Source organism: Vespa mandarinia, chromosome 8, assembly GCF_050613455.1.
Source record: "Vespa mandarinia isolate Hongniang chromosome 8, ASM5061345v1, whole genome shotgun sequence".
NCBI classification, from domain to species: domain Eukaryota; kingdom Metazoa; phylum Arthropoda; class Insecta; order Hymenoptera; family Vespidae; genus Vespa; species Vespa mandarinia.
This window is the reverse complement of record NC_140817.1, coordinates 7,404,233-7,416,840: the sequence shown is the minus strand read 5'-3', so window position 1 is coordinate 7,416,840 and position 12,608 is coordinate 7,404,233. Positions and strand designations below refer to the sequence as shown.

The following is a 12,608-nucleotide window of genomic DNA, read 5'->3' as shown; positions in this document are numbered from 1 at the left end:
AATTATTTCTTCCAATAATTTATATACATGTATTTAAATTTTCATCACATCCAACATTGTTATCCTACATTATTTAATTTTATGTTTCACATTAAGCAGATCCCTCTGAAGTGTTTCTTTGGTTTTCAGTTTCTTGTTCTTGTTGTTCACATCTTTTCTGAGCTTTATATAATTTAATTAATTGTTCAGTAGCAGTTGGTTCGGTTTTAATAGCTGAGCCAATTTCCTTCTGTAATAACAATATATCCAAGTCTTAAATATATGTACAGTGAAATAAACATTTTTATTGAAGTTAAAGTATAAACATTTTACTATATTTACATTAGGAAACTGTACTAAATTATGGCTTGGATCTTTAAAGGTAAAAGGTGTCCATGGTCCTTGAATTGAAGGAAATTCTGTGTGCCATAATTTTCTTAAACGCAGTTTTGTACCATCATGAAATTGAGTGCGTAACAATTCCATCCACTTTACAATGTCTTCTCTACTATAGTTGCTAACATTCATCCATTGTTTTTCTCCATTTACTATAAAAGATACAATATTTATTGTATTTATAACATGTATGAAGTGATATACTTACAATATTCTGCAGTTATTACTGGTGTTCTGTGTCGTCTTGGTTTCACATAGACAACAATGCCAGAGTTTTTGCTTGCATAGTCTATTAAATCGTGTTCCAAAAAGTCTCTGAATAAAATGTAAAATATCGCTTTTACATATATGTAATTATTCAATAATCTCAATATTTTTTTTTCTTAATCAACAATATAATAAATAATTACAAAAAATCAACAATATAATAAATAACTTTATAATAAATTTGTTATATTTTCTCTTGATCTTTAAAAATAAATTCATTCTAATACTTATATAAAAAAGGGAAGTAATTCTAACCTACCTCATTCCTTTACTTGTACCATGATTTTTACAGAACTTTAATGTCACTCTTTGTAACTGACATACATAACGTCCAATTCCAAGTCCTAAAGGAGCTCGCGGGAATCCAGATTTAAGAAATAATACTTTGTTTGACATTCTGATTTAATTCAAATAATTCGATCCTATATAAAAAAACAAGAATCTACTAATTCCACACCGTACAGTAAATCGAATTGCGTATAGTAGGCAGCGCATAGATAGTAAAAGAAACTGTTGATCCCTGATCGGTATTGAAGTTTTCGACTTTATTCAACTGATTATTAGAATTTTAAATGCCATCTAGCAGCAAATGCTCAGACTAATTTTGTTGATCCATCTCTAATAATAGGCTATATTTTTACTTGTATGTATGTAAGAAAAACTTACTTGTAAGTATGAAAATGATATACATTATTTGAAATAATTTACTTATCCTTATTTAATAAAAAAATAGAAAAGACACAGTAAAGAAAGATAAATAAAATTTATATTCGAAGAAGTATTTTTACTGAATTATAATACATAACTTTAGACACTTTGCAACTGATTTTGTAAATAAATATAGAACTGTAAAGTTTAAGATGATATAATCATATGAAATTATGTTTTTGATGTTATTGAATTTCTTGACGGTGGTCTGCTAGAGTCTCCACTTTCAGATTTCCTACTGGTACTGTATAAAATGAAATATGGTTACTATGTTAAAAATTGAAAAAAAATAAATAAATAAGTAAAAACATAATCAATTTCATTGAATAATATGGTAGTTAATAAAATTATGAAATTACCTGCTACTTCTATTGCTTCTTTTAAACATATCCGATAATTTCTTTTTTAACTTTTTTTTTTCTTCTTTAATATTTTCATTAATGCTCATTTCAGAGCCTGAAGTTTGCTAGAATTAAAATTTGCATTTTATTTAAAAAATAATTAATATATATAAGCAAAATAATACATTTTTACCTACTCGATAGTCTAAATTCATGTTTGCATCGTCAACACTGCTAGATTTAACCAGTTTAGTTCTGATTTTTCCAATTATACCTTTATTGTATTTTTTCTCTCTATGTAACATTTCACTTTTTGTAGAGTCACCAGACAAACGACTAAAATAGATAATGAAGATAAAGTAAAGTAGTACAATTTGTGATATTAATAATTTAATATATTTAGTATATATACCTATCCACACTAGAATCCCTTTGTAAAGTAAATGCTCGTGGATTGGATTCCAATGATTGTAGACTGGACATGTTACTATCAGTAACCCAAACATTTTGGGACTGAAGAAAAAAAATTATTTTATAAATATTTAATATTGGTGCACATAGTATTATTTGTATATTATTACAATAATTATTAATAATAACATTAGATAAAAATACAGAGATGTTCATATAATTTTACCTCTATGCTTCCTCCCCCTGTTGTTTGCTCTAAAGATAAACTTTTCACTTTCAAACGTGGTTTGGAAGGATTTGGACTAGTACCTCTTCTTGTTGTATTATCTACAGATGTTGATCTATAATATAAAAATATGTTATATAAAATATATATTATATAGGATTAATCTTATAAAGGAAAAAACCGTTTTTTAATCATGTTAATATTTTGCTACATAGTTCACCTCTTACTAAGCTTCATCAACTGTTTTGCACTTATATTATCCAATGTTTTCTTAGATTCTTTAAGCTCTTTTGCTACATTCATTAATTTCCTTATAGTATATTCCAATTTTTCTGTTCTATTTTCCAATTGCTGCATAGAATCTACATATATGCATAGATATATCATTTATCATGTATGTTAAACATATATTGTTACAAGAAGATAGAGTTTTAAAGTACAGTTTTTACCTTTAATATCATTTTTCATATCAAGCATAGGTGATGATTCTCTCGATTTAGGACCCTACAAAAGATTATATGTATATATTATATTTTTAATAATAGAATTAATTTTACTATATTTTATACTTTTAATCTTCTTGGTGGTGTTGGTGTGTATATTTCTGTTTTTTCTTTTGTATACACATCATTTAATTCTGGAAATAGTTGCTGAAGATCATCTACTTGTCTTAACAACATATTAATATTTTTCATTTCGTTATTATCTAATTCTCGTTGATGTAATATTTCATTTTTCAATTCTTGTCTTTCCTTTTCATGACGTTCTTTTTCACGTCTCATTCTCTCGTTACTTGTTCTTAATTTAGCATGAGCATCCCGTAATTCCAATAAATCACATTGTAACTATTTGAAATATAATAAACTATTGTAAAAACCAAAGAAAGAATATTTAAAAAAATAATAAAATTTAAATTATTCTTACTTCTATTAATTTTTTCTTATTTTCTTCTTTTTCTTCGTCAAAAGCTTTCTTTAACTGATCTTGCTTTCTTTTATTTTCAAGGCGTTCCTTAGCACGTTCTCTTTCAATCTATAATATTAATTAAAGGTAATTAACATATAAATAAATGATTTTCAATATTATTATAATTGCATTATTTAATGTATAATTCGAATTTTTAACCTCGAACAAAGTTTGCCTTAAATCTCTTGCAAGAGTAGCTGTTTCTTCTAATAATCTTTGTTGTTCCTTTCTTTCTTTCTGCCAAGCGAGTTCCATGCGTACTTTTACGCCTGGAATTTTGGATCGTCCACTAGAAAGAATGCGTTCTTCTTCAAGCTGAAAATTTGAAATATATATTAATACAAGAATTATAGAAACATTGAAAATATTCTGCGCGAAATAATCTTTTATTTCATATCTTACTAACTTCATTAATTCGAGATTGCATCTCAGATAATTTTACATTCCAAGCTGATTTCTCTGAAACTAATGAAGTCTTCAATCTGGAATATTCAAGTTTTGTTTCTGAAAGTTCATCTTCCATGCAATTAATTTGTTGCTCTAAAACTGAAATATTAGCCTTAGAAGATTCTTCATCCTAAAAGAAAATATTTGTTAAAGTAATTTTAAAGTTAATTTTAAAGAGAAATATTTAATTTTTTTAAAGAGAAAATAGATAATATTATTATATTTTTATATTTAATAATTTAATACTTACTTCATCTGATTTTTCAGAATTTGTAACAGATTGTTTACGTTGTCTAACCGATTTTAGATCTGCTATTGTTCTTTGGGCACCTTCTAACATATGCTTATATGTGTCTCGTTCACGTTTATAACGTGACAATTGATTTTGTAATGATTGCATTTCATCACTAATTGCTGTAATTCTGTGTTCATAATGCATTTTAAATTGTGCTATATCTGCTTTCTTTGCTTTCTCAACATTGGCTAGACTAGTTTTCAATTTTTGTATTTCTGATTCAAGTGCCGTTGTATCAACTGATAAAACTTGATGAGCTTTCGATACAGCATCGTAATCTTTTAATTTATTACTTAAATCTTCGTTCTATTAAAAAATATTAGAAGTATATAAATATAAAAAATTATCTTTCTTTAAAACATTTATTAATTATTCACTTACTATTTCTCTTGCATTTTCTAATCTTTGCAACATTACATCATTCTCTTTTTTCAAGCTATTAATTTCAGTTTTTAGATCATTCATTAAAGGCTTGTGGGATAATGCTTCGTATTCTTGTATACGTTTCTATAATAATAATATATAATTACTACTAATAAGTATATATGATAAATTCAAATATATATGATAATTCTTATTTACCTCAAAAATAGATTTTTCTAATTGCCATTGATTTTCTTTCTCTTTTATATGCTCTTGAAGTGATTTTATTTCTGTTTGATTATTATTTAAGTCAGTCTTGTACTGCAATAATATACTGTAATAATGAGAGTACGTATTACTACTAAACTAAAAAAGACAATACATGTATTATTAAATTACGCAGATTGCATTTACCTATTTACAGATTGATTCTCCTCTTCAATCTTTCCTTTTAAAACTACTAATGCTTTATGTTCTTCATTTAATTTATCATAGTCTGCACTCATTTTTTCAATTTGATTTGTGAGTTCTAGAAAAGGCCAAATTTTAATATTACCTTTAACATTTAAACTGTAAAAAAGAATCAAATAATTTCAATTTTCAACCTTTGAAAAAAACTTACTTGAAATTTTATCAGAATAATTTGCTTTCATTTCTTTGATTTTAGTAGTATCTAAGCCACTTTTTTCTAGAGACGTTATTTTGCTTTTAAGAGATATAATTTCAGATTCTTTTGCAGATTTATCTTTTTCTATTTGAGTGGTTAATTTGTCTTTATCTTTCTTAACATTAGCAAGCTCAGTTTTCAAATCTGTTATTTGTTTTGCAGATGAACGCCTAAGACTTTCCAATTCTTCTTTTAAATGTTTTGCTTCTTTATCAAGTTGATTTTTAGTCTGTTCTATCTGTTACATAATTTCACAAAATAATATAAAAATATAATTATAAAACACTAATAAAAAATGATTAATTGAAGAGTTTCAAAATAGGTCTTAAAGTATTAAAAAAAAATATGGAAAGTAAAAAAATTATAGTTTAAATCCAAAATGAAGAAAAATTAAGTTATAATAAAGCAAAAACAGTTATTGTATTTACAGTTGATATTGTTTCTGTCATATTTGCTTCCCGTTGAGTACATGATGATAAATCATTTTGTATTTCAGTGCATTTTTTTTTCTCTTGAGATAATTCTTTTTTTAAATCATTAGCTGTTGTCTCTAGTCTTTTGATCTTGTTTGTATACTCTTTCTCTGAGGATCTTATGACTTCTATGCTTAAACAAAAATTAATTAAATTATTGTATATATAGATGTGAGCATTATAACGATAAATTAGAACAAATGTGATAAAAAAAAAAAAAGAAAAAAAAATAGAAATAGTAGTGCAACAACAAAGAATGATACTACAATTATAGTTTAATCTCACCAGTATCTTTTTTTAGTTTTTCCAAGTCCTTATAAATTTTAAGTTTTTCAAAAGATAATGATAATAATTCTGATTTTAATTTTTCTTTTTCTTCTTCCCATGCTTTTTTTTCTGTCTCTCTAGATGTTACAGTATAATCCAATTTTTTTTTCACTATAAGTTATATTTATATATTTAAATATATTATCAAGATGTAAACAGAACTTTACAACAAATAATACTTTGGCAACAAATAATTGATAATTAAAAATAAAAATTCTTACTATTTTGGAAATCCATATTCATTTTATCGTCTGTTACTTTCATTTCACGATTCTTATCTTTGTCTTTGTCTTTATCTTTGTCTTTGTCTTTTCCTTTTTCTTTTTCCTTCATTAACTCTTTCGAAGTATCTTCCAGTTTTTGTTTTATTAATTCATAATCCCGTAGTAGAGCATCATATTTCATAGTATTCTCATTATTTTTCTCATGAATAATATTTATTTCTTTTCCATCATTGATATTAGCACAAAGTGTAATAATATTATCTAAAAGTATAACAAAGTGTAAACAAGAATATTAAAATCTAATATAATTATATATAAATAAATATATGTGAAAATCGTAAATAAATAAATAACAAACCTATTTGTTTTTGCATATCATCTACCGTTTTTTTAAACTGTACTTTCGTACCAAATTCTGTAGGTTTTACATCCGTTTTTTTTTTAGAATCGTTTTTTATTTTTATTAACATCTCCTCAATTCTTTTTACCTATAAATAAATTGTAGAATAAATATCAATCATGGTAAGAAATTAAAATGTGTTTTAAAAATATTTTACTTCTTGTAATCTTTTCTCAAAGTCATTTTTTTCTTTCTGCAATTGTTCTGTTGTCCTTTCTAATTTTCTTAATTTAAATGAAAGGATGCGACTATTTTTATTTGACTGTTCTAAAGACTTTCGTAAGTTAGTATACTCATTTGCTTGGTCCTCCCTTAAATAGATAAAAATTTCTTTTTTTAGTACAGAAATATATGTTTATTTTGACTTTAATTATTTTTATAAATGAACACAACATTAATTGATACCTAAAATTATCTTGCATTTCACATATTTCTTCTTCTAATTCTCTGATTTCTTTTTTCATATCTTCATTTTCATCCATTAGAGACTCACAAAGAGTTTCTGCTGCTTTTAATTTTGATTTTAAATCTTCACCTGTCTTATCTGTATCACGTCTATTTAACTTATAACGTGCTTCATTTTCTAAGTCTCTTATTTTTGATAATAGTATAGCCTTTTCTTCTGTAAGAACTAAAATATATGTCTAATGTTAAATTATATTATTAATTTATGAAATACCATGAAGTATTATCTTACTTAATTCATAACTACAATATCATAATGGTGAATTTATATTACATACCTTTTATTGATTTTTCTAATTTAATTACTTCACTTACAGATGTTTTATTTGATATTGTATCCATAGTACTTAAACGACGAAGCCATATTTCGCTCTTTTCTTTTTCTAATCTCTGACATTTTTCTTTCATTTCATTTAATTCTGTTCTTAACCTTTTAATCTCACTCTAAAATAAATATCATGTACAACTAAATTATAATTTTCACTTTTCTTTCAAAATAAATATCTACAATAGAAATATTACCTCTTCCACACCATTTTCTAGCCTTTGAATCTCATTTACTGGTACAGATTTCGTAGGAGATTTTTTCACCTAAAGTTACGTTTAATATTTGGAAATATATCATCTTTTTAATGCTATTTATATAAAAACTATACATAATGAATAAATAAATATACCTGAATAATGAATTCAACATCATTCCCTGCAATATTTCCATTATTTTTTATTACTTCTTTGATTTGTAGTTTTGATGTAGAATCAAATAATTGATTTTTAGAAGTAGACTTTTCACCTATTAGAGAATGTCTTTTGTCTTTTGCAATATCTTGCTTCTGTAATTCTGAGATATCATTAAGCTGATTAGTGCTAGTAGAGAAGTTAGACACTGATATAGAATTGAGCGAAGAATCCAAGTTAGATGATCGAAGATCATTTTTTGTCAAATTTGTTGTAGATGCCCAAGATCTCTTTCCATCACTAAAGTTCAATGCAATGTTAAAATAAAAATTCTATTTATTAATATTTTTTCTTATAATTTAAAATACCTACCGTTCTGATGAACTATGCAATGAAAGATTAGGTGTTGATGATGTTATGTCTCGTAAGCTACCTCTTTTTTCACCATGATCTTTATAATCCCTAGTAAATAAATAAACTAATTAATCGATGATATTTTATTTATGTTTGCTAAATTCTATGTAAATATGTATAAATGTATTAAAAAAATAGTTTGCTGAAACATTAAATTATTATTGTATAATACTTAAATATATATTGAATAGATTAAATTTATTTAGAAAAATATATAATATTCAATAAATAACAAAAAACACAGCATAATGAATGATCAAACGTCATACGATAAAATAATAAATTTTGAAATATACGCGCAATACATTATCATAAAATTCTTTCTTACCGATCGTGATTAGACTGTTCATCATTTCATCACTTTATATTTATGTTCTTTCTCTTTCAGTGAAACTACTTTATCAACCAAATATTTTTACTTTTTTAAAATTTCTTTTTATCAAGAATAAAAATAAACAATGATTTTTATTAAAAATCATATAGGTTAATACATTGATTATAAAGATTAATTTAATCATATTAAAAACATTAATTTTTATTACTTTTTATTTTCATTTATCTAGCATACTCTTTTATTCTTTTATGTTATATAAATCAAGTGTATAACAACTACTCGCGTTACTTTTGATTAATTACGTAGGATCGGTAAAACTTTTCTATCTTAAGATAACATATTCACGTGAAAACTCTGACGCATTTACGTGAACGAATCGTATTTTGGATAAGTTATATATGTCTTTTCTATTCTTAGATTTATGCAACGATAGAATATGTTTGCCGACTACTAAATCACGTTAATCTGCTAATAAATCATGATTGCTTGTGTTTTTGAAAAATGGCAAAAGAATATGCCATCTATCAATAGTTAATTCTTAGATTTATATATATATATAAATATATTGTCGTTAATTTAATTTCTTAATACGTGTAATTAGAAACTAAAGTTCTCGAAGGATCTGGTTTAGCTCAATCTGTTTATAGAAATCCGCTGTGACCGGTGATTGCGTACCTTGACAAATTGGCAACACGAATGGTGTAATTATCAGTTATATTCGAATATACAAATAAATTTTGATAATTTTTACTTAATAATTTATAGATTTTAATTATGTTTCAATAGAATCACGTGTGAACAAAGTAGGATTTTTATTTTTTAGAAGTATTTAAATTTTATTTTATTTAACAAATCTGTAATAAAATTTAGAAAATGGTAATATGAATATATTACCTGAAGCATCGTTTGCATCGCGTTGGCCATCGAACCTGAGGATGAAAACCAAGAGGGCAAAGAGGATCCCCTTTCTTGGAGGAATATGCGTGATGCATTTCTATGAGTTATTTCGAATTAATTAATATAGCTATTCATTATTTATTTATTATAATTAGATCTTGCCTAACTTTCGAGAAAGTACAAAAATCAGAAATATTACAATTTGAAATACCATTTTATCTGTAATTTATATAATATGAAATTTAATGTATGCATGCGTACATACATTTATTATATTTCATCGTTATATTTGAACAAAATATACAATTTTATGATTTCTTTAAATATTACAAATAATTGTTAATTTTATTCATTTAAATATTGATGATATTTTATCTAATCGAAATTTTCAATTTCGACGTAATTTATTTTCCCGCCAATGCAATAAAATTTCAATTTTAAGAAAATATCCTTTATATATCTACATGCTCGAAATAAATTTATTACATGTATATATGAATAAAATAAAATACATAATTATATCACAGTGGATATTGTAATATAGAATCTATGCACTCATTATCATAAAATTAGAAGATATGTTTTACAAAATTGTTTAATTGACTTACTTTATTAGTTCAAATACTGATTCGCTGAACGAAAAGTACTGTGATTATACATTTTTACAAACAGCACTTTTATCATCCATGTTTATGCATAAAATATTTATTGGTCACAAAAACAAAAATAATAAATGCCTCACTACATAATACGGAATCACTAGTTATTAAGTTATTAAGGCAACATTGTATTCATTTCTTCTCAGTTAACACTATGTTACGTATTCATCACCACATTCGAAACATTTTTCTGTGGCTCAACGATACGCGGCGTCACTAATAGCACTGAAACGGCTGCTATTGTAAGATCAGTTGAGTAGTCATCGTTGTAAGATCACCTGGACTTCTGCCAGAATGTGTGTTTGCAGATATTTATACATATATATATACATATATGTATATAATACATATTTTATACATACTTTCTTATATCTTTTGAATGAGTTTTTTTTGGATGAAAATAATCCTTATATTGTTATGATATAAAATACAATAAAAAAGTAAAATAATTTTATATTTACAAATTTATTACATTAGTCAATAGTAATAACGAATATTTCATTATTGCATTAATATATACTTATATCACCTCATTAAATGCTATAACATTACTTCATCAAGATATAAACATTATTTCTATAATTATTATTCCTATTATTCTTATTTAAGAAATTTGTCCACAATGTTTTTCATGAACCATTCATTTGTAAATTTTAGATGATTGCCCTTAACAGAAAGAAAATATATTTTATTTAAATTATCCATTTCTCTTAATCCCAGACGGTCCTAAAATAAAAAAATTATTTAATAAAATTTAAATCTATGTAAGTTACATTAACGTTTACCTCTTTGTATAAACTAGATTCCTGCAAACTTTCTATTTCTTTATTTTGACCAGGTTTATAAAATCCAAACCATTCTGATTCTTTAGGCTGCACCATAGTATCATTTTCAAACATTACCAAAACTAAAGATTTTAAGTTTTTAAGATTATTTCTATATGTCTAAAAAAATTGTACAAAATATGATCATTCATTTTGCTATCCGTAATACATTAAATATAATAGTTACTTATTTTAAAATAATTATATTATTTTACATTAAAGCAACATGCCTCATTTATATTTAATTCATTATTAATGTCTGCTAGAAAAAGACTGTATCTTTTATACTCATCTACTTTCACAGGATCATGCCAATATCCTGCTTGGATTAATTTTTCTTGGACAAAGCTTAAAAAGAAAAGATATATATAAGAGAAGATATATAAAAGAAAAGAAATATATATATATTAATATATGTGTATGTGTTTATATATATTAACAATATTTTCTAATACTCTTGATATAATTTACTTAATAATACTTTTTCTAATGCTTCATATATTATTTTTTAAATGTAGTGTATTTAGGTACTTGGAATATGCTCCATAAGTAAGTGCTTCTCTAATATACTCGCATATAATATGATCTACAGCAATACATCGTGGTAATCCATAAACACCTTGATGTTGACCACCAAGAGATATAAGATTTAACATTGGTGGAGTTGAACATCTTTCGGCTACGGCACGTCTGTAAATATAACAATAAAATTATTTATATAAATACGAATCTTTAAAATACATAATATAAAATAATTTCAATTGAAAACTTCTGAGATGATTTTTCCGTATATCAAATATTAGATTCCTTAATCAGTTAATACAATGAAGTTTTTATTGGACTTACAAAAATTGTGCACCTTGTGACAAACCAATTGCATTGTAACCATTTTGTAAATTTGTATCCATTTCTATTTCTTCACATACTTGTTTCACATCATCATTAATATTACCAAAATAACTATTTTGTATATCCTATAAATAAATAAGAATTTACATAATGAATATACATATACTTCTATAAATATTCTAATTACTAATGAATATTACCTGCAATTCATTAATTCCTTTATGAACACATTTGATATAAACTCCGGGTATACTTTTCCTTAATAAGTGTTTTATATAATCAATACCATAGCCAAAACAACTATCACCTGTCATCATAATAAATCTTTAATTTACATGTATATCTATAATGAATCTTAATGAATTTTAATAGCAACAAAATATTTACATGATACCTACCCATACCATGCCATATAACAATTGGTGTAGACGAATTATCTGCAGTAATGTTTATTTGTATAAACGTCCAAAATATACTCATTGTAAACAATAAAATAATATTATTAGACATTGTAAACATGATGATAGGTTATAAACGAATGCAAATTCGTAATTAACAAACTGTTTTAACAACTTTCCTAGAAAATAATGCAAATAAAAAAAATTATTTTACATAATATCAAAAAATCCGAGCGAGAAAACACAATAACAGACAGTTCGATCACTTACAGTTCAGATAAATATAAACAAGTATTTGTTCCGACAGAACACATACATATATACAGCATAGATAAATATAATCAGATATTTGCAGTACGTATACTAAAATTAGAAGGATGCGAAGACAAGCATTACCCTACTACGTAAAGATAATAAGCAAATATAAACAAAGACCAAATGCATAGAAAACTTATAAACTTTCGGATAACAGAGGCTCGACAATGTCAATACTGTAGACGATATATGTTGTAGTTATGTTAAATATTAAAGATCACTGAACGAAGAATTTACTTTTAATAGAAACAAAATATATAGAAACGAAATATATTTTCTCTTAAC

At 24.9% G+C, this 12,608-nt stretch overlaps 3 protein-coding genes across 5 annotated transcripts; all 3 read right to left on the bottom strand.

The window, feature by feature from the left end:
* Positions 1–2: 2 nt before the first annotated feature.
* Positions 3–1,156, bottom strand: mRpL43 (mitochondrial ribosomal protein L43). Its single transcript, XM_035887633.2, has 4 exons — positions 902–1,156; positions 584–690; positions 322–527; positions 3–229 (listed from the first exon to the last, which is right to left on the bottom strand). Exons 1-4 carry the CDS (start codon positions 1,036–1,038, stop codon positions 92–94), a joined length of 588 nt encoding a protein of 195 aa, XP_035743526.1. The 5' UTR covers positions 1,039–1,156; the 3' UTR covers positions 3–91.
* Positions 1,157–1,414: 258 nt separating this feature from the next.
* Positions 1,415–10,208, bottom strand: LOC118451251 (uncharacterized). 2 transcript variants are annotated; one of them, XM_035887624.2, is made up of 28 exons: positions 9,887–10,207; positions 9,276–9,375; positions 8,006–8,095; positions 7,633–7,933; positions 7,478–7,546; positions 7,234–7,399; positions 6,896–7,121; positions 6,648–6,801; positions 6,449–6,578; positions 6,088–6,351; positions 5,825–5,977; positions 5,495–5,667; positions 5,022–5,304; positions 4,814–4,928; positions 4,619–4,733; positions 4,418–4,543; positions 3,992–4,342; positions 3,701–3,871; positions 3,454–3,609; positions 3,253–3,360; positions 2,898–3,173; positions 2,778–2,832; positions 2,549–2,690; positions 2,329–2,443; positions 2,104–2,204; positions 1,889–2,027; positions 1,710–1,816; positions 1,415–1,594 (listed from the first exon to the last, which is right to left on the bottom strand). In XM_035887624.2, the coding sequence occupies exons 2-28, from the start codon at positions 9,371–9,373 to the stop codon at positions 1,522–1,524; spliced, it is 4,257 nt and encodes a 1,418-aa protein (XP_035743517.2). In that variant the 5' UTR covers positions 9,374–9,375; positions 9,887–10,207; the 3' UTR covers positions 1,415–1,521. The 2 variants fall into 2 exon arrangements, with proteins under 2 accessions (XP_035743517.2, XP_085515234.1); XM_085659108.1 differs by lacking the exon at positions 5,825–5,977 and having other exon boundaries at positions 9,887–10,208.
* Positions 10,209–10,383: 175 nt separating this feature from the next.
* On the bottom strand, positions 10,384–12,533 carry Ppt1 (Palmitoyl-protein thioesterase 1). Of its 2 annotated transcripts, none has more exons than XM_035887630.2 (8): positions 12,279–12,533; positions 12,009–12,187; positions 11,811–11,917; positions 11,608–11,735; positions 11,293–11,451; positions 10,992–11,109; positions 10,723–10,881; positions 10,384–10,663 (listed from the first exon to the last, which is right to left on the bottom strand). In XM_035887630.2, the coding sequence occupies exons 2-8, from the start codon at positions 12,127–12,129 to the stop codon at positions 10,538–10,540; spliced, it is 918 nt and encodes a 305-aa protein (XP_035743523.2). In that variant the 5' UTR covers positions 12,130–12,187; positions 12,279–12,533; the 3' UTR covers positions 10,384–10,537. The 2 variants fall into 2 exon arrangements, with proteins under 2 accessions (XP_035743523.2, XP_085515236.1); XM_085659110.1 differs by having other exon boundaries at positions 10,384–10,603; positions 12,279–12,532.
* Between the last annotated feature and the right edge of the window lie 75 nt (positions 12,534–12,608).